This window comes from Pseudophryne corroboree, chromosome 3 (genome assembly GCF_028390025.1).
Source record: "Pseudophryne corroboree isolate aPseCor3 chromosome 3, aPseCor3.hap2, whole genome shotgun sequence".
Lineage (NCBI taxonomy): Eukaryota > Metazoa > Chordata > Amphibia > Anura > Myobatrachidae > Pseudophryne > Pseudophryne corroboree.
In genome coordinates this window covers 393,583,768-393,603,130 of record NC_086446.1, presented here as the reverse complement: position 1 = coordinate 393,603,130, position 19,363 = coordinate 393,583,768, and the positions used below count along the sequence as shown (strand labels likewise).

The window sequence follows — 19,363 nt, the reverse complement described above, 5'->3', positions numbered from 1 at the left end:
ACAACAGAGATGAGTCAGAAAGCTGTGAATTTCCTGGACCTGACAATTACAGTAGAAGAAGATGGACGGTTGACAGCAGATATGATCAGGAAAGAAACGGCAATGAATAGCATCCTTCATGCCACCAGTTTTCACCCGAAGGCAGTAATTAGGGGAGTACCCAAGGGGGGATACCTAAGGACACGTAGGAACTGCACAAACGAACAAACCTTCGAGAAAAGAGCCAAGGAATTGGAAGGCAGATTAGCTGCGAGAGGGTATAGCAGGAGGTCCACACGCAAAGCATACAATCAAGCCAGTAGGAAATCCAGGAACAGTCTCATTTATCCCCAGAAAGAACATGAGAAACAAAATACAGATCAGCAACCTATTAGATTCATTGGCACCTTTTGTCAGGAGAACCAACTAATCAGACAAACCATTCAGAAACATTGGCATGTACTCAAAGCAGATCCTGACCTCTCCAGAATTCTGGGAGATAAGGTCCAAATGTGTTGGAGGAGAGCGAGAAATCTTAGAGACTCCCTCGTACATAGCCATTTTCAATCAGAATCATCTATCAGAGCACCGCTTAAAGGATTTTATAGCTGTGGTCACTGCAAAGCGTGTCAATATACTGTGAAGACACAGCAATTCACAGACAAATATGGACATATGTGGCAGATTCAAGATTTTCTTAATTGTAATACGCAGAATGTCATTTACTGCTTAACATGCCCATGTGGTCTCCATTACGTGGGCATGACAAGTAGACCTTTTAAGCAGCGACTACTTGAACACGCAGGTAACATCCGGAAAGCTGAGGAAGATCAAAGGAAATGTAAAGTTCTCTCCACAGTAGCCAGACATTTCATGAGTTTCCATCAAAGTAATACACGACTCTTGAAAGCTTTTGCGATGGAAAGAGTTAAATCAGATAACAGAGGCAGAAATATGACAAACCAACTCCTGAAGAGAGAGGCACGCCTCATCTTTTTGATGGGGAGCACTCAACCACATGGATTAAATGAGAATATCAGCTATTCTCCCTTTTTATGAGAAATGGATATAAGTGGGGAATACTAGCAGAGTTTAGAACCATTCTCAATCATGTATATCACATTGTAGCAGATATAATATGGACGAGTAATAAATTATCCTCCCTTAACTCTCTTACACAATTGATATAGTCATTGCTCGGCCCTTAATTTGTTTTTTTATAGACCTAATTCACACAACTAATACTGTGTATCTGTACATGATTTATTATCTATGCCACCACCAGGATCAGAAAATTGGACAAAGAGGTTGTATTATATTACATATACACCATATATACACCACTTATAAGTTTTTTCCAATCACATGGATTGGAAGGCATCTACACATAGTAGATTTTTATATTTTTCTTCGGAGAGTCTTAGGTTTATTATTAACATCTCTCCCTTACATTATATATTTTTGTTTTTTCACTTCATTTGTTTTTGCACATTCACTAGTATCTTGATGATAGGAATATTTGTCCTATTATGGCACCACTCAACACTCATATCATCACCAATTAGCTTAGATATAGGTTTTAACATAATTATATAGGTGTTAATTACACAAGTTTTTTTTACTTTTAATATTGGTCAGTAATCTAACACGAAAAGGTATATTTGAATACTAATTAATTAGACACAGAATCATATAATTAATATTTGCGAGATATCATAGAATGGAGACACTAGATAAAATCTCATACACTAAGAAATGAGCCAAAGTGTGTAATAGGTCAAGAGGTAGATATGTCTAAATCAGCATAATTAATACAGAAATAATAATAACTTACAAACTCAATCCGAGGCATATAATTACTTATTCATAAATTAAATTGAGTTATGATCACATACAGTGTAGAAATGATAAGCAGAAAATTAAATATACATCAAGATGTCCATATGTCCATCTCGGAACTTAGTTATGGTCATATTTTATCATTGCTTATTCACCATTCAATCACTCTTGTTTTTCAATATTCCCTGCTCCAGGACATTGAAATTAATTAAAGTTTATTAATTAATAAACAGTGACAATATAGTCAGTCAGATATAGTTGGGACAATACCTCCATACCTGTAAGGAGAGGAATTTTAAAAGTTTTCATCCCTTTATTTACCTATGATTATCAATCACGTACACGTTCGGTTTGATTTTAGGAGCATCGTTAGGTACGGAGTAGGGAGAACAGGAGTTTGATTACTCTGCCCTGTTTGGTTACTCGGGGAATGATAAGCACCAGAAGCAGCGCTCGCATTCAGACTTGCTCTGACTGGTCAGTTTGAAATTCAACGGACACATACCCCTTATATAAACTTGGCGGACCCGACAGTCGGGTCGGCTCCATGATTAAGCTACAGGCGAAATGCGCATTGGAGTAAGGCGCTGGTAGCCCCGTATTTGCTCCTGATAAAATTGTGCAATTATGTGTTACAGATATTAATTAAAGTGATCTAATCCCAGTATGCAAACACTAATAGAATAGAATACTGCCCTCAGTATGAGACACTAATGATGTTGTTAATTCTTTGTACTATGAGAAAGCTTTAATTACATGCAGCGCGTGCAGACTGTCACTGCATAACACCTTTCTACTCAGTACGGCAACGCGTATCTAGTATACTGGTGGTAGTCACAGAGGCATAATATTGGAGATCAATCCTAGCCTTACTGGACAATATGTTGGCAGCATCCATTTATCTGTATGTAATTATACAACAGGCGTGACTTACTGAGACGTCCTACTATACACTCTGAAGGCAATTCATTCTAGCAGCAGCGCCCTGAAAAAACATATTTATTGAGGCAGAACACGGGAGGGGATATAACTCCCTAAGTTTATATGAGAGTGGATCAATACTATCTCTGTGAGAAGAAATCATCTAGAGATTAGTTTGTGTACCTCAGCAGCATGTAGAGGAAAGAATAATTAGTTAAGCTGTTACAACATTATTACAATGTCCGATTCTGTGACTGCATAATGGAGGGTTGAATACCGATAAATCAAGTTTCTGCAGCTCTGTATGAGCTTAAATTCTCAAGTAAAAGAATATACTGAGGGAGGCAGTAACTGTGAGCGGATATAATTGTGTATCCCCATAGCACAGTGAGACGCACTGATTTGAGATCATGCCCTATATCGATGCATAGAGGAATGAATGAGTAATCCACGTGTTACATTATTGCTACAGTGATCTGCTCAGTTATTTTATAACAGTGGAGGATCGAGTATAACACATTGTATCAGTCCTACAACAGTGTATGAGGAAAAACACTATTTAACTGAGTGTACAGTTAAACTGCATTTAATATAAGATCGCATACTATTCTTTCCAATTATCAGTGATTTATATATATATATCCTATCTGTAATCACCTCATAACTACACAATCAGAAGGGTAGAAAACAGGAGGAGTGATTTTGGATATTATGAATGGATCACTTGATGACACATTCAGTGATAAAGATTTAATATATTATCACGGTTCAGACACAACATTATTATCGATATTTGGATCGAATATTTAATAATAACAGGAGTGATATCGGGTGCTCCAACGCCTAATTTTATTATTTCATTTCTTTCTATTTCTATATTTTAATATTTCGCTTTTTATAGGTAGGTGGGGAGATTACATTTTATTATACTAATAAAAGTTATGTTTTAATAAATAATAATTGTTAATTCATCGACTGAGTGCACCATAGAACTACCTCCTTCTTTTGTCTCTTTGGTAATTCTAAAAACACATAAGAAAAAAACAAAAATAAATACATTTTTAACTCAAAAACCCCATTAAGTCAGCTGGGATCTATCTATCTATCTATCTATCTATCTATCTATCTATCTATCTATCTATCTATCTATCTATCTATCTATCTATCTATCTATCTATCTATCTATCTATCTATCTATCTATCTATCTATCTATCTATCTATCTATCTATCTATCCATCCATCCATCCATCCATCCATCCATCCATCCTATCTATCCTATCTATCTATCTATCCTGTTTTTTTATTTTTATATATATATATATATATATATATATTAACAACAAAGAGAGAGTGTAACCAAATTACGCTAGTAAGAACCGCCTTAGACACAATAGTCCTTGGAGGAATCGGCCGCAAATCTCCAAAACAAATCCTCTTGCCAGTTGAGAACCGATGGTCAAACAGCAATGGTGGTAGTCAGGAGAGCGCTCAAATAAATGTCTCTTTATAGTATCTCTAGAGTGTTCTCTTCAATTATGGATTACCCACAAAAGGATGTAGATATCTACATCCTTTTGTGGGTAATCCATAATTGAAAGAACACTCTAGAGATACTATAAAGAGACATTTATTTGAGCGCTCTCCTGACTACCACCATTGATATATATATATATATATATATATATATATATAATATTATAAAAGCTTTTTAGACATTACTTTATTCCCAAATATAGATAATCCTTGTTCTCTAGGTTATACGAAGTAATCTTTGTAACTTGCTGCTCAACTTAATGCAGAGAGGATAGGTATTACATGTTCCTGGAGTCACTGCCCATAGTTAATAACACAATCGGACATATACAGAGCCTGGCCAGGGTCTCTGTCTAACCAGCTGTACCGTTTCTTCCAGGACACCCGGAAACTACTAGCAGTAAATCATAATCAAAGAACTGGGGAGAGGGAAGGTCATCTCTTTCATCAGTATTACAATATAATAACAGTTCCAAAAGTCTAAAATCTATAATCAATAGAAATTATAAAATTCTAGTACATGATCAGCGCAGCTAATTTCTTTTTATTTCAACTCACATTTGCGACTCTCTCTGAATTTGGTCCTAAATATTTAACATTATTTGTGCGAGTTACACATACTGTATATTAAAACCTTCAAATATCCCTTAATTAAATGAGTGTGGCTAAATTATGTCTTGGAGGCAGAACAAAATAGAATGCCTGGTTGCTGGACAACCCAGTTTTTGAACTTTGACCTTTTCTTTTCGGTACCAAAAATAGTGTCATTGTCTTGTGTTACAAGATTCCTTCTACAATTCTATATTACCATTGTGTCATTTCACTAACAGCTTCCTGAAGGATCTGGGAGATATGGAGAAGAAAAGGTTGAGGGTAGATGGAATTCCGACTGACATCTCAGCTGAACGTATAAAGGATAAACTCATTATACACTTCCTGAGGAATCGCAATGGGGGAGGAGAGGTGGAAAACATTGATATTATCCCTGGAACTCCATCATATGCCATTGTCACATTTGAAGAAGACGAAGGTAAAAGTCCATTTTAGTAACTATTTTCCAAGTAGTATTGAAGACCGTCATATTTATTAGATATTCCACATTTAATTCCTAAACATTTTCATATATCTCTAAAATATTAAGATATGATGAATCCTTCTCCTTGGTACCCCTAAGTGGCACATCACTTTAATATCATTTTGTCCAAGTCTATCCCTATGCTTCAGCATAAATTCTATTTTGTGGCTTTTTAAACAAAGAGATTTTTTTTTATTACAAATTCATGCTGCTTGATTGAATAGGGTTTTTATAAAAAATATTTTTTGTACTGCTTTATGATTGGAATGTGGTACATGTTAATGGTTTTCCAACAGTTAAACTCTAGTCGATCTTTATGATGTGAAAGTGTCATAAAAGAACTCTGACAAACAATTGCCATGAAAGGTATTCTCTTACATTTCAAAGAAAAAGTGTAAGGAAATAAATGAGCCAATATTTAGGATGTCCTGGAAAATATTTCACAGCTGTTGATAATACAGATACATAATAACACAATTGTATTGGACATATAAAAGTGCACGTATCACTGAATCTGTAAGTGAAAAGTAGTTAGTTGGTTAATTCAATTGTGCATTAAAATGTACAGAAATATGTAATGCCTATAGACAGGGGCGTCTTAAGAGAGGAGAGGACCCCCGTGCAGCCTCCATTGTGGGCCCCCTCCTATCCGGCTGCAAGTAGACTGGCATACTTCTCAGGTTTTCTGGGAACATGGCATCCGCACCTTGTTCCCGGGGACATCTCCAGTGCGCATACGCAAATCACTCGGACGGGGACTCCGGTGGGGTAAGTATAATATGTGGGTGCATAGTATGCGGTGTGGGCCCCATGTGCACCGCACACACTGTACTCATTATAGAAACGCCTATTACTGTAGAGGTAGGATTAACAACTTTTCACTCAAAGATTCAGTATAGGGGGGAAATTCAGCTAGCTGCAGTATCATACCCTGGGCTAATTGATCCCCCAGGTTTATCCATTTAGATCTGAAGTCAGCCCGGCAGCAGTTATTATCTGGGATTTTTTTCCAGGACCTCAGGAGCACCTCGAAAAACACCCGCAAAAAATAGCCATTTTTTGTGATCGCTGCAGCAAGAACACATAGATCCGTGAACATATCACAATTGATTGGGGGGAATTTAATTGTTCTTCGCCCTGGGTGCCACTAGTTGGCTTCCAATGGGACAATTCAATTGTTGCTCCGTTCAGGCACGCATGCAGCTTGGGGTACACATTTCAGCTCCCAACCTCCTGAGGTGTAAACTAAAATTTGCAAAAATGCAGTTGTTTGGGCGCTGAAACAGGAGTTTGAGCACCCTAACCTGGACTTTAGACCTGGTACTAATAGGCACGCTCATGGGGCATGCACGGCCAACTGGGAAAACAATTGAATAGCTCCGGTGTGCGCCCACAAAACAATTGAATTCCTGTTGGGGCAATGGGGTCAATTCAATTCAACGCGGATTGAAGAGCGCCAGGAAGGAGCTCCTGGAGCTATTCAATTCAGTGTGCTGTCATCTCCGACTAGAGGATATCTTCTCACACCCCTCCAGCGCGGACAAAACAGCATTGCGGCGGGCACTTTAGATGAAGAATCCCCGTTCTCGCTCCTAAACACCCTGTTTAGGCAGCGAGAACCGGCATTCCCCGACAAAGCTAGCAGAATTGAATTGCATCGGGAGCTAATTCCCGGCGCTATTCAATCTATGCTGCATTGAATTGGCCTGAATGAATGTGGGGTTTTTTTTTCATGTGGGGGCAGTGAATATGGGTTTTATGTTTTTTTGTGGTGGGTGCAATGAATGTTGGTTTTATTTTTCTTCATGTTTGGGCCAATGTGAGGGTTATATTTTTTCCCTGTGGGGGAAAATATACTTGTTTTGATTTATTTTTTTCTGTGGGGTAAATATTTGTGCGTGTGGTTTTCTTTCCTGTGAGGTCAGTGTGTGTGTGTGTGTGTGTGTATCTTTCCTGTGCGGGCAATGTATGTCCTTTAGATCATGGACAAAATAATAATTACTTCTTTATACAATTCAATTCCAGGAATCCCAGGATTTAAATTTTTTAGATTATGAATCATGGGATTAGAAAAATGGGGCAGGATTGGCTTCCCTATGCACAACCATGTTATTCAAATGCAAAGAGAGAGTAGAAACATCACTTGAATAGTGTTGTGTACTGTCTACAGCTGAACAGTTTCCTAATGTTTCTTTATAGTGACTGAGAAGGTCCTGAGAATAAAGAATCACACTTTGCAAGTCAGTGACAAGACATATAAAATGGTGGTCAGTGAGTTCACCAGCAAGTTGGAACTTGATGAGGTATGGAAAGCAGTATGATAATTGAAGAGGCGAGTGGATGAAAGTGTTATGTTTTCATGTTTAGAAAGAAACGTAGATATAAAATAAAAATCAATTTTTACTGACTTAAGAATTGGACATGACACTTTTATCCACAAAATATATCCGTAAATAGACTACCAACATTTAAAATAACATTATTACTATGATCCCTAGGTCATAACACCTTTATCCATTTAAAAAAAAAAAAAAAAATCTTCATCCACATGCCTTCAATTGTAAGAATGTGAATATTTGATTTGTATTGTTACTGCTATTATGTGTGAAGTTACAGGTGCTGGCAATATAATAACCCTGTCTACTCTCCTGAGCCCTCCAAAAATGGCATTGTGTACTCTAGCTATACTCTGCATATAGCAAGTTACCTATATTGATATAATAGCTAAGCCTCACTGCCATAATTCTACTTTATGGTGCTTGGACCACCTAATGCTTTTTATGGGTTTACAGTGCCTCCATCCTAAGGTTCCTTCAGTCTCATACACTATATAAAATAGGGATCACTGATACCTATAGTGAAGTACACAAGGTGTTTTTAGTGAAAGCTATCGTCCTTTTATCCAATAATGTGATGTCTGTGGCTACCTCCTACCTCTCCATAATGGGCAAATATCCCTATTACAGGTGATGTCTATAACACAAACAGCATACAACTTTGTTGCACTCCCATTATTTTCAGAGCTTGACCCTATTAGCTAGCTCAGTCTGTTTATGACACTTGCCTGTCCGTCCAACAGGCATTCCAGGTTCTTCCTCTCTCTCTTATCACTATATTACATCGAGTTGGCCATGTCAGAACATGTATGTAAAATGATAGCAATACTTTACTATATACGCTTTGCCAGGTAAGGCTCTAACCAGAGCCACTGTCCCAGAAGAACAGATTTGATAAAGAGTAGTGGATGAGAGATAGACAGTCAAAAAGTCTACAGTCAATAGGTGAACACCATATGGTCAACAGTCAATAGGGTCAAATGGTCGACATGTAAAGGTAGACAGTACAAAAGGTCAACATGTATATAAGTGTGGGGCCACACATAGCGGCCAAGCCGCTTGGCCGCAAGGAGATTGCACATGGGGGGCAGTCCCACCGCCGCCGGGTCCAGCTGCATCATGTGTTCACACAGTGCAGCACGGCCGTACTGTGTTCCATTGAAATCCCGTGTGTCACTGGCCGGATCCTTTTCTGCGGTATCCTGCAGAACAGGATCCGTGTGCATACAAATCCCCCCTCCCTGCCAAGTGGGTCCCGTTCAGCGGGACCTGCTTGGCCGCTATGTGTGGCCCAGACCTTAGGTTGACAGGGTCAAAAGACCGACATGACAATGGTCAACATGTTTTTTTTCTTCATGTTTTTATAACTTTTGTTATCCATATCAAACTATAACCTTTAGTAACCTTGTGGCGAGCGAAGCTTTTCTACTAATTTGGTTCATATGTGGTTAAACATACAAAATAACACACCCCATCCTTAAAAAAAAAGTACATTGACCGTTTTTATGTCAACCATCTTCATGTCGACCTATTGACTGTCTGTGTTAATCAAGACCCTTGATAAATTGCAATAGTAAATCCATTTTTAATTGCTGTTAATGTGGAGCAATAACAACTAATTCTTAACGAACAGAAAATGCAACAGGTCATAAATAGACCCCTTACTCATCAGTGTGCTGGCACACATCACGTCACTTTTTGTATATCAGTCAAAGTGTGCTTAACAATTAGCTTTTTTGCAAAAGTACATCTGGTGGGTACTCTTCAGAAATGGGGTATAAATCAGGTCTTTTCATAGGGATGTGAGCCCTTCTCAAGGTAGGAAACTCAGACTTGTATCTCTCCACCACTTTCATCTGATTTTCCATGCCACACAACAAATTCTGTTTTTTTTTTCATGTTGGTGCAATCCCTTACTCATGAAGGAAAGTCATTTGCCTTCCCAACTGCTCCCATTAGATTGGGCAAACCTTCAGCCGTTGTGTCTGACAAATCCACGGATTTACCTGCATTACTAAAAGTAGGCACATGAAATCACAAAGAAACTTTTGATCTGTAGTTTTGCATAATTGTTCAGCAACAAGTGAATAATGAAGTACACACTGACAAGTTTGATGGGTGCAATACCTCATTCATCTGATAGAGTTGGATAAATTTGTTGTGTGAAAAAAAATAATTTCTGCAGCGGGGTACACTGGTATTCCACAGGGAATAACATTGGGTGTAGATTTGGATCTTGATCCGAGGCACCAACAGGCTAAAGCATCGACTGTTCCCAGGATGCACTGCACCGCCTCCTCTATAGCCCCGCCTCCAGGCACTGGAGCTCAGTTTGTAAGTTGGTGCCTGCAGTGCAGGTCACTAACGGGGGGAGGGCTGGGCTAGGCAGCCCTGAAAAGAGCTTTTCTAGAAGACTTCAAGGGCTGCAGCACAAGCACTAGTTGCAGTGTATGTCATGTTGACATTCTGTGCTGCGGCTCCATCTCCTCCCTCAGCGGCGCTGTATACTACCGCGGCCTGGTTTCCAGGTGCTTACAGCAGAGGCGCTCTGGTCATCAGGCACACATCACCGCTGCTGCTTTCCTGGATTGTGTGGCCGCACTTCAGGGAGGAGGTAAGAGGGTCCCCCAGGTGGGTAAATCGTGATCCGGTCACGGTCCCAGGAGACGGACCGCCCCGCTGGCGTGGACACTGTGGCTGTGCAGGGACCCCACTACATCCACTAGGGCAGGGACCACAGGTCGGATTTACAAAAATCCGTTTTGTTATAGGCTCCATAGTACCCAGTGGTGAAGTCCAGCAAAGGTGATAAGGCGCCGACCTGTAGCCCCTCCTCCAGCTCCAGGCGCCATCTACAGCAGGTGTTCCCACCCTGGAGCTGAATTTCTCTCTCCCTCACTCACTGTCAGCGTTTGGGTGCCATTTCACATAGCTGCGCTGATCCTGGGACTGCTGGGCACTGTCTCCTCTGTTAAGCTGCCTGCCTCATCAGCGCTGTGCATTTACAGGACACTTAAGTATTCTACATGTCGTTTAGACAGCGTTAGTTAAGAACAGGTGCACTACTATATGAATATTTAGTACAAGTATTCTGTGATATACATCCAGTGTTCCCTGTGCATTGTTATATCTGTATACATACATTTCTATATGTAGTATTACCAGTCCAGGGCAGTTTTATTGGTTATATGTAATAATTTCTGCATTGTACCTATAACTGTGTGTGCCTATAGCTGCTGTTTGGTTTCTATTCTGTGTATCACACATATTGGTATCACTATATTCTGTACCCTGCAGAGCTAAGTGCATCAGGGTCTCATATACCATATAGTGTCCCACAGGATATACTGTTTTGTATTTTTCCCTGTGTGTTTGTCACCTCACATCGCGTAAATCCTCTGTTTGTGCTCAGTATTTACTGTCACATAACACAGGGTTATTTGCAGGTGTTATATTTGTCTGGCTATATTGTACTGTCACGCTCTAAGGCTACATTCCTTATAATGTCTGCTACACAGGGCGGGAAATCCGCGTATGCTCCTGCATCATGCAGTGCTTGCACCACGGATTTACCTGAGGGGGAAGTTTTAGCTACTGGTTCAGGCACTCGGTGTCATACATCTCCCAGCCAGCCCGCAGCACCTGTGGCCACTCAGGAACCACCCTGGGAAGCATTTTCAGATATGCTGTCTACACTGGTGATGCATCTCACGCCCCCTGTGGGCCCTCCTGTACCATTACAGCCACATATTGTCCCTGTGGTGAACCTGCCATGGGCGGATTCACTATCTATTCAGGTGCAAAAATTATATCAATCTTTGATTGCTCAACCTACCCCTCGAAAGTGGCTAAGGGATCCTTTAAACTGGCCATTTTTTCCTCCCAGTCCACTAATATTTCGGACATTTCTTCTGATGAAGATGGGGAATATACTGATCCATCAGACACTGATACAGTTGCTTCTGATGAGGATTCTTTAACATAGGTTGACGTTCTTGACCTAGTGGAGGCTACTAAGCTGATTCTCCAAATGGAGGATGACGCTGAACCTGCTTCTGCATCTAAGAAACCTGATAAATTTAAACATCAGAAGGTCTCTAAGATAGTCTTACCACACTCTGACCATTTACTTGACATACGTCAGGAATCCTGGGCGTCTCCAGGAAAGAAGTTTTCCCTGTCCAAGAAGATGCTAGCTCGTTATCCTATCCCTGCGGAGTTGAGTAACAAATGGGAGACTCCACTGCCGGTGGACTCTCATGTAGCCCGTCTTGTGGTGTCCTCGACTCTGCCGGTCACCACCGTCACTTCGCTGAAGGAACCGACGCATAAGCGTGTGGAGGGTTGCCTGAAGTCTATTTACACTCTTACCGGTGCTGTACATAGACTCACAATGGCAGCCTCTTGGGCTGCAAAAGGAATTGAAGCTTGAGTTCAGGCAATTGAAGATGAGCTGCCTCAGGATTTTTCTGTCACTGCCAAACAATATCTGTCTTATTTTACCACAGCCTCCTATTATATTCAGGAGGCGGCCTCTGACGCAGGAATAATGGCGGCCAAGGCTTCTACTATGTCTATCCTGGCTCGTCGAATTATGTGGTTGAGGTCCTGGAAGGTGGACCTGGACTCCAAAAAGACCTTGGAGGTGCTCCCTTTTAAGGGAGACATCCTATTTGAGGAGGATCTGAACAAGATCGTAACTGACTTGGCTATGGCCAAGACTGCGTGTCTCCCTAATACTAATCCTTCAACTCCGAAGGCTAAAATCACCACCTTTTGTTCCTTTTTGACTTCCAGGGAAAGCAAAGAGTCAAGCGTATCCGTGACAGGCTCGTGCTTCCAAAACCACTAAGCATAAATCTAAACAATCCTGGGCCGCCCGTCAGCCTGCTGTTAAACAAGACAAGCCTGCTGCATGACGGGGCGGACCTCACCCTGGGGGACCGAGTTCTGCAGTTTGCCCAGGCCTGTTTAAAGACCACTTCAGACGCCTGGGTGCGGAAAGTTGTCTGTCACGGGTACGCAATCTCTTTCAAGAGTCGTCCCCCTCGCCAGTTCTGTTCAACAGTTATCACTTCGGATTCATTGAAAGCGCAAGCTCTACACCTGGTTGTACAATCCCTCCTAGAAACAGGAGTGTTAGTGCTGGTACCCCTGTCTTAGAGAGGCAGGGATTACTATTTGACCCTGTTTCTAGTCCTGAAACCAGATGGGTCTTTCCGGCCTATCCTCAACATCAAATCATTGAACAAGTTTGTGAGAGTGTCCAAATTCCGTATGGAAACTCTGCGCTCTATTGTACTGGCAATGGAACCCATGGACTATATGGTATCCCTGGACATACAGGATGCTTACCTGCATATTCCTATTGCCATGTCGCATCAGCAATATCTGCGGTTTGCTATTGGCAACCTACATTATCAATTCCAGGCCCTGCCATTTGGATTGACCACGACTCCTCGGATCTTCACCAAGGTAATGGCTGTGATGACGGCCCATCTCAGTCATCAGGGAATCAGGATCTTGTCGTATCTGGACGACTTGCTGACCCTGCGAACTCCCAAGATGTTCTCCTTAGTCGCCTGGAACCAATTCCTACAAGCCCACAGGTGGCTCATCAACTGGAAAAAGTCATCGCTGGTCCCTGCTCGGAGCATGGTGCACCTGGGAGCGCTGCTGGACACACACAGCCAAAGACTGTTTCTGTCTCCAGAGAAGGTCCTGAATCTTCAGGACAGGATCGGATACTTCCTCTCTCGCCCGAGAGTGTTGATACACTCGGCGATGCAAGTACTATGCCTCATGCTGTCGGCTCTCGACAGCATGAGGTTAAGCCTTTCCAATTGGGACGGCTTGCCTCATCGGATCAGGTCTCACATGATCTCCTTGACTCCGGAGGTTCATCTGTCACTGAGCTGGTGGCTACAGGACCAACAGTTGAGCAGGGGCCGTCTCTTCTGGATCTCCAACTGAGTCCTCCTGACAACGGACGCCAGTCTGCGAGGTTGAGGCGCGGTGTTGGAGCAACACTCTCTCCAGGGTTCGGAGAGGGTTCGAATCTCTCCTCCCGATAAACATTCTGGAATTACGGGTAGTGCTCAATGCATTGATACTGGCCCTACCACTGGTACAGAACAGGGCTGTTCAAGTACAATAAGACAACGCCACCACAGTGGTGTACATAAAGCATCAAGGCATCACTCGAAGCCGCATGGCAATGATGGAAGTGTCAAAAATCCTCCAGTGGGCGGAACACCATCTGCCAGCCATATCGGCAGTGTTCATTCCGTGAGTCCTCAACTGGGAAGCGGACTTCCTCAGTCGTCAGGACGTGCATGCCGGAGAGTGGAGTCTTCATCCAGAAGTCTTTCAACTCCTAGTGAACAAGTGCGCCTACCAGATGTAGACCTGATGGCATCTCAACACAATCACCATGTTCCGGTCTTCGGAGCAAGGACAAGGGATCCTCAAGAAGCGTTCGTGGACGCACTGGCAATTCCATGGATCTTTCGACTGCCATACGTGTTCCCTCCAGTGTCACTCCTGCCCAGGGTAATACGGAAGTTCAAGCAAGGAGGAGGAATACTACTTCTAGTCGCTCCAGCGTGGCCCAGATGGCACTGGTTCTCAGACCTGCAGGGTCTCTCAATAGAGCGTCCTCTTCTACTTCCTAAATGCCCAGACCTCCTCATTCAGGTCCCTTGTGTCTACCCGGACCTGGCCAGGCTGGCTTTGACGGCGTGGCTCTTGACGCTTCACTCCTGAGAGCAAAAGGATTCTCTGAGGTGGTCATTCAAACTATGTTGAAGGCCCGTAAACCAGCTTCGGCTCGGATTTATTATAGGGTTTGGAATTCTTACTTCACCTGGTGTGCTGCTAAGAATTATGATGCATATACTTTCAGAACTTCCAGGCTTCTGGCTTTTCTACAACAAGGTCTAGACTTGGGCATTTGTCTGACCTCCCTCAAGGTCCATATATCTGCCTTGTCGGTGTGATTTCAGAGAAAAATTGTGTCTCTTCCTGACGTTCATGCTTTCACTCAGGGTGTTCTACAGATTCAACCTCCCTATGTCCCTCCTGCGGCTCCATGGGATCTGTCTGTTGTTCTGAATGCCCTACAAGAGTCTCCATTTGAACCTCTTGAGTCTGTGGACCTTAAATGGCTTACGCTTAAGGTCGTATTTCTATTGGCTGTTGCCTCTACTAGGAGGTTGTCGGACTTAGGCGCTTTGGCCTGTCGTCCACCCTTTCAGATTTTTCACCGTGACCGGGCAGTTCTTTGAACTCGCCCAGGTTATTTGCCTAAGGTGGTATAATCTTTTCACCTTAACCAGGAGATTGTGGTTCTGGCCTTCATCTCTTCTGGTTTGTCCTCCAAAGAAAGATCTTTGGATGTGGTATGGGCTCTCCGTGTTTATGTGGAAAGGACTGCCTCTATCAGGAGGTCAGATTCCCTTTTTGTTCTTTTTGGTTTTCACAAATGTGGCTGGCCTGCGAATAAGCAGACGTTGGCCAGATGGATTAGAATGGCGATTGCACATTAGGGTTTATGCCTTTGATACTTCCGCCTCCCAGGATGCTTCCTTTGGACGCTGGGTTCTTGTGCCCGCTATAGTGCATCCCCTCCCATAAGGAACTGCTTTAGGACATCACCGATGTTATTCCCTGTAGAACACCAGTGTACCCCGCTGCAGAAAAGGAGATTTATGGTAGACTTACCATGTTAAATTTCTTTCTGCAAGGTACACTGGATTCCACAGGGCGCCCACCCTGATGCACTTAGATTCTTTGGGTTTGTATGGCATTAGCCGCTGGTCCCTTCTCCTGTTGTGAGAATGTGGTTCTATGTGACTAACATCTACCGTCTCTCTTACCTGCTCCTGCATGCTCCTGCATTGGACTGGTTAACGAAACTGAGCTCCAGTGCCTGGAGGCGGGGCTATAGAGGAGGCGGTGCAGTGCATCATGGGAACAGTCAAATCTTTAGCCTGTTGGTGCCTCGGATCAAGATCCAACTCTACACCCTGATGTTATTCCCTGTGGAATCCAGTGTACCTCGCAGAAAGAGATTTAACAATGGTAAGTCTACCATAAATCAACTTTTAGCAACACTGGCTTAGATGTGATTCTTCATATGGAATATCTGCATATATGCTAACTGAGGTGGTGCCATGTTATGAAGAATAGTTGTGATTTATTATTTACACCATATTATTGGTAAAGAGATTCTGGGGTTTCTCTCACTGACTGGTTTAGGTCTGATCTTCTAAATAAACAGGATCTGTAACACAAACCAATAGATATGGCTCTGTATATTTTATGATATGGATGGTGTACACATACAGGAAACAGGATACCCCTTTCATGGTATATTTATCATTAAGGAACTGAAACTTGCAGCTCTTCAGTCATCAGGTTTATACAGCTGAGCTGTCACTGCAAAAAAAAAAAAAATAATGAAAGAAAAAGCAAAGTTTAGATACTGTAGTTATGGCTGGATTACATTAAAAATAATGTGTGTGTCTATACAATGTAATATAGTGATTCCAGTCCTGGAATCCTAAGTGAATTCTCATATTGTAATAATATACTGTATTGGGTATGTTATTCCTTATAATACATAGTGGTATTTCCTAATGATCACTGGTTAATATTTGCCAACTTTCTGCCCTCTGGAAGGGGTCAGCCAGGTCATTACAGAGTGGGGGGGAAGGGGAGGGGGGTGGCATAGTGGGCATGAAGACGCCATTGCGGCCTCATTCCTGCTATACAATATTAATGTAAGCTCTCACGAGCAGGGTCCTCTTCCCTCATGTGCTTTTACGTCTCTTACTTAACCTATCTTCTTTTCAGTACTCCCTTTGATGGCACCAAATCCTTTGGTATTCTGCCACCCTGATACTTATTTCAGTGCTGTTTACTGGTGCAGCTATGTTTATGTACACTTTACTCGTCCTATATTTTATTGAACTGTATGTAAGTCACTGTCTTCATGTGTTGCTTATTTGTTTACTCTGTAATTGGGCGCTGCGGATCCCATGTGGCGCCATATAAATAAATTATAATAATAATGCAGGGGCGTGGCTACAGTGACACTTTTCAGTACGAATCGTGTCATCTGCCTCCCGGACCGCAGGAGATTTCAGTGCTCTTTCATGCGGTTGGGAGTACCAACCGAGATTCTGGAGAGTAGGCAAGTAGAACAGTGGAGAGAGATGTTAACAGTAATACAAAATAGTAATAGTGTGTAAGTGCATTGGGGCTGTTATAAAAAAGGACATAGAGGATGTTTAATGTTAATTAAGATTTCATTCTAATTAGACATGTTTTGTACATTATTGCTACATAACCTAACTTATAGAACAGGGAAGGATACAGTGTATTATCTAATACACAAAAAAAAAAAAAAAACATTTTGTTGAGCTGGTCCAGCTGGATAACTCAGATCTGATTTCACCACTACATCCGAACCTATCAAATATAGGTATGATACATAATCATATTAACGTTTGGGCACCCTGATCAAATTACATGTTTCACTTGATCTGTAAGTGAAATGAAGGAACCAAATTTTAGCACACTAGTATATTGGACCCGGTTCACGTTAGTCTGCATTCCGCTTAACCCCTCACCTCACGCTCTGCCCCACGCCATTCCTTCCTTCGCGGCTGCATAATTACCCATTCCAGGGGGTTCTCCATCCTCTCTGCCAAGGCTAAGGTTTGTCACTCAGTGCATTGGGAGCCATTGGAGAGGTGGTGCACACCACGTGTCCAATTGCCTGTGGATGTTGGAGAAAGTAATAATAATCTCCACTGGTCTGTCCTAACACATTAGAAATAGCACTTTTTTTTTTTTTTTTTTTGCTGAATGTAATGTAATAGCCTTTGCAGTGACTAGACTTGAATATTAGTTAAAATCTGTGGGAGATCCGAAAAATGCAGTCCATGCAAGAAGACACAAGAGCTAGAATAAATCACCAAGAAAACGGGGAAACACTTCCTACAGCAAGACTACAGGGACTTTAGATGCTGTGATTTCTGCCAAAGGAAGGGTTTCTAATTACAGACTATTCAGGTGTCCAAACATTTGCACATGCTACATACACGGTTTTATTGTTGTCAAGCTGTGAAAATTGGCAAGAAAATAGTAATTGTGCAATAAATGTGTATAATGGGACATATTTAGAGACACAGTGAAATATTTACTCAAGGTTGCCAAAACTTTTGCACACAACCCTATATACACAGAATATCAGAACTAGCGTTCGCTCGCGTGAATTCGGTTATTGCTCAGCAGAACTCATTTTACAAAGACAGCAGTGCCATCTGATATTATGATGTATATTTTATATTGTACACATTGATCACAAAATTTCTTTGTAAACAATAAATGCAGTTTTTCCTTCAGGGATTAACACAAAAGATGTTTGTGGCTACTAACTCGTGAGCAAGCCACGTAAAGGTGCCCATGGGAGAAGCAGCTGGTCCTGAGAGCTATGCCTGCACCCCTGAGCTTTGCCCCTGCGACTTGTTGATGGATATAGCGAAGTAGACGCTTACAGGAAACTGCAGGCGCTTGAATTGAAAAGGAAAATTGTTTGGGATAAGGGGTATACATGGTATTAACACAGTCTCACCTGTGCCACATCCTGGTAGAATCTCTGCCTCAATTAGGTTCCTCTGCAGAGCAGTCTCTTTAAGTCAGGTTCCATTGTATAACTTGGGTGGAGTCAAGTTCTGCAGAATCATGATCAGAACACTAACTTTCAGTGCGCCGAGTGTAAAGCATCTGTGTTTTTTCCTTGATTACTCCTCTCCCCGATGTTACATCGAGATCTCACATACCTCAGTCTTGTTTTGCCTTGTACATGATTGCCGCTTTAAAAAAAATGTTCAAGCTTGGCTGTCAACTCACAACTCCTGCCAACTCGTACTTCATTACATCCAGCCCTAAGAGTCCATATAGAGCAGGGATGGGGAACCTTTGTCCCTCCAGCTGTTGTTGAACTACACATCCCAGCATGCCCTGCAACTGTTTTAGCATGGCCAAATAGCAAAACTGTAGCAAGGCATGCTGGTAGGTGTAGTTCAACAACAGCTGGAGGGCCAAAGGTTCCCCACCCCTGATATAGAGTAAAGGAGGGGACTCTTTCAAATAAGGGTGCTCCTAAGTCTATGGAAGCCAGGATGGGAGAGATATAGCCGGTCCTTGGACTTCATAATGATTTGTGCAGTTGTTTTCTAGTGATCTCACATGATAACTTCCCTCCTTTAAATTAAGCTATCCCAGAGTATTTGGGAGCCAGGATAGGGGAAATTGAGCATTTTTATGCTAGAAGGGGTGGGGTCTAATTATTACGACCTCAACATGGTGGCATTAAGTTATACACAGAGCTGGGCCAGTGATAGACATTAGTTCCCTGTCTGCATTCTCAACTTTTTGAACTGGATCATTTCACAGAAGGACATTGTTCTAAAGATGAGGTCAGAGTTTCAGCTGTCTGTAATGTAGTGGAGGAGGTAATACTTTGCTGTTCAACAGCATGGCAATGTGACAATGGAATGTATTGTTAACACCAAATAATATAATTTATAATATAATAATAAAATATGTGATTTAACTGTGCTTTAAAAAAAGAGGATACTGGAATTATGATTAGTCACAAAAATATTT

The 19,363-nt window shown here is 41.9% G+C and overlaps 1 protein-coding gene across 6 annotated transcripts in view; it reads left to right on the top strand.

The window, feature by feature from the left end:
* The window catches only part of LOC135055707 (uncharacterized), a 207,538-nt gene that overhangs the window by 129,486 nt on the left and 58,689 nt on the right, over nucleotides 1-19,363 (top strand). For all 6 annotated transcript variants that reach the window (XM_063960080.1, XM_063960075.1, XM_063960077.1 and 3 more), the window contains 2 exons: nucleotides 5,104-5,303; nucleotides 7,548-7,651. In XM_063960080.1, the coding sequence (XP_063816150.1) occupies nucleotides 5,126-5,303; nucleotides 7,548-7,651 (282 nt within the window). In that variant the 5' untranslated portion in view covers nucleotides 5,104-5,125. The remainder of the gene's footprint in view (nucleotides 1-5,103; nucleotides 5,304-7,547; nucleotides 7,652-19,363) is intronic.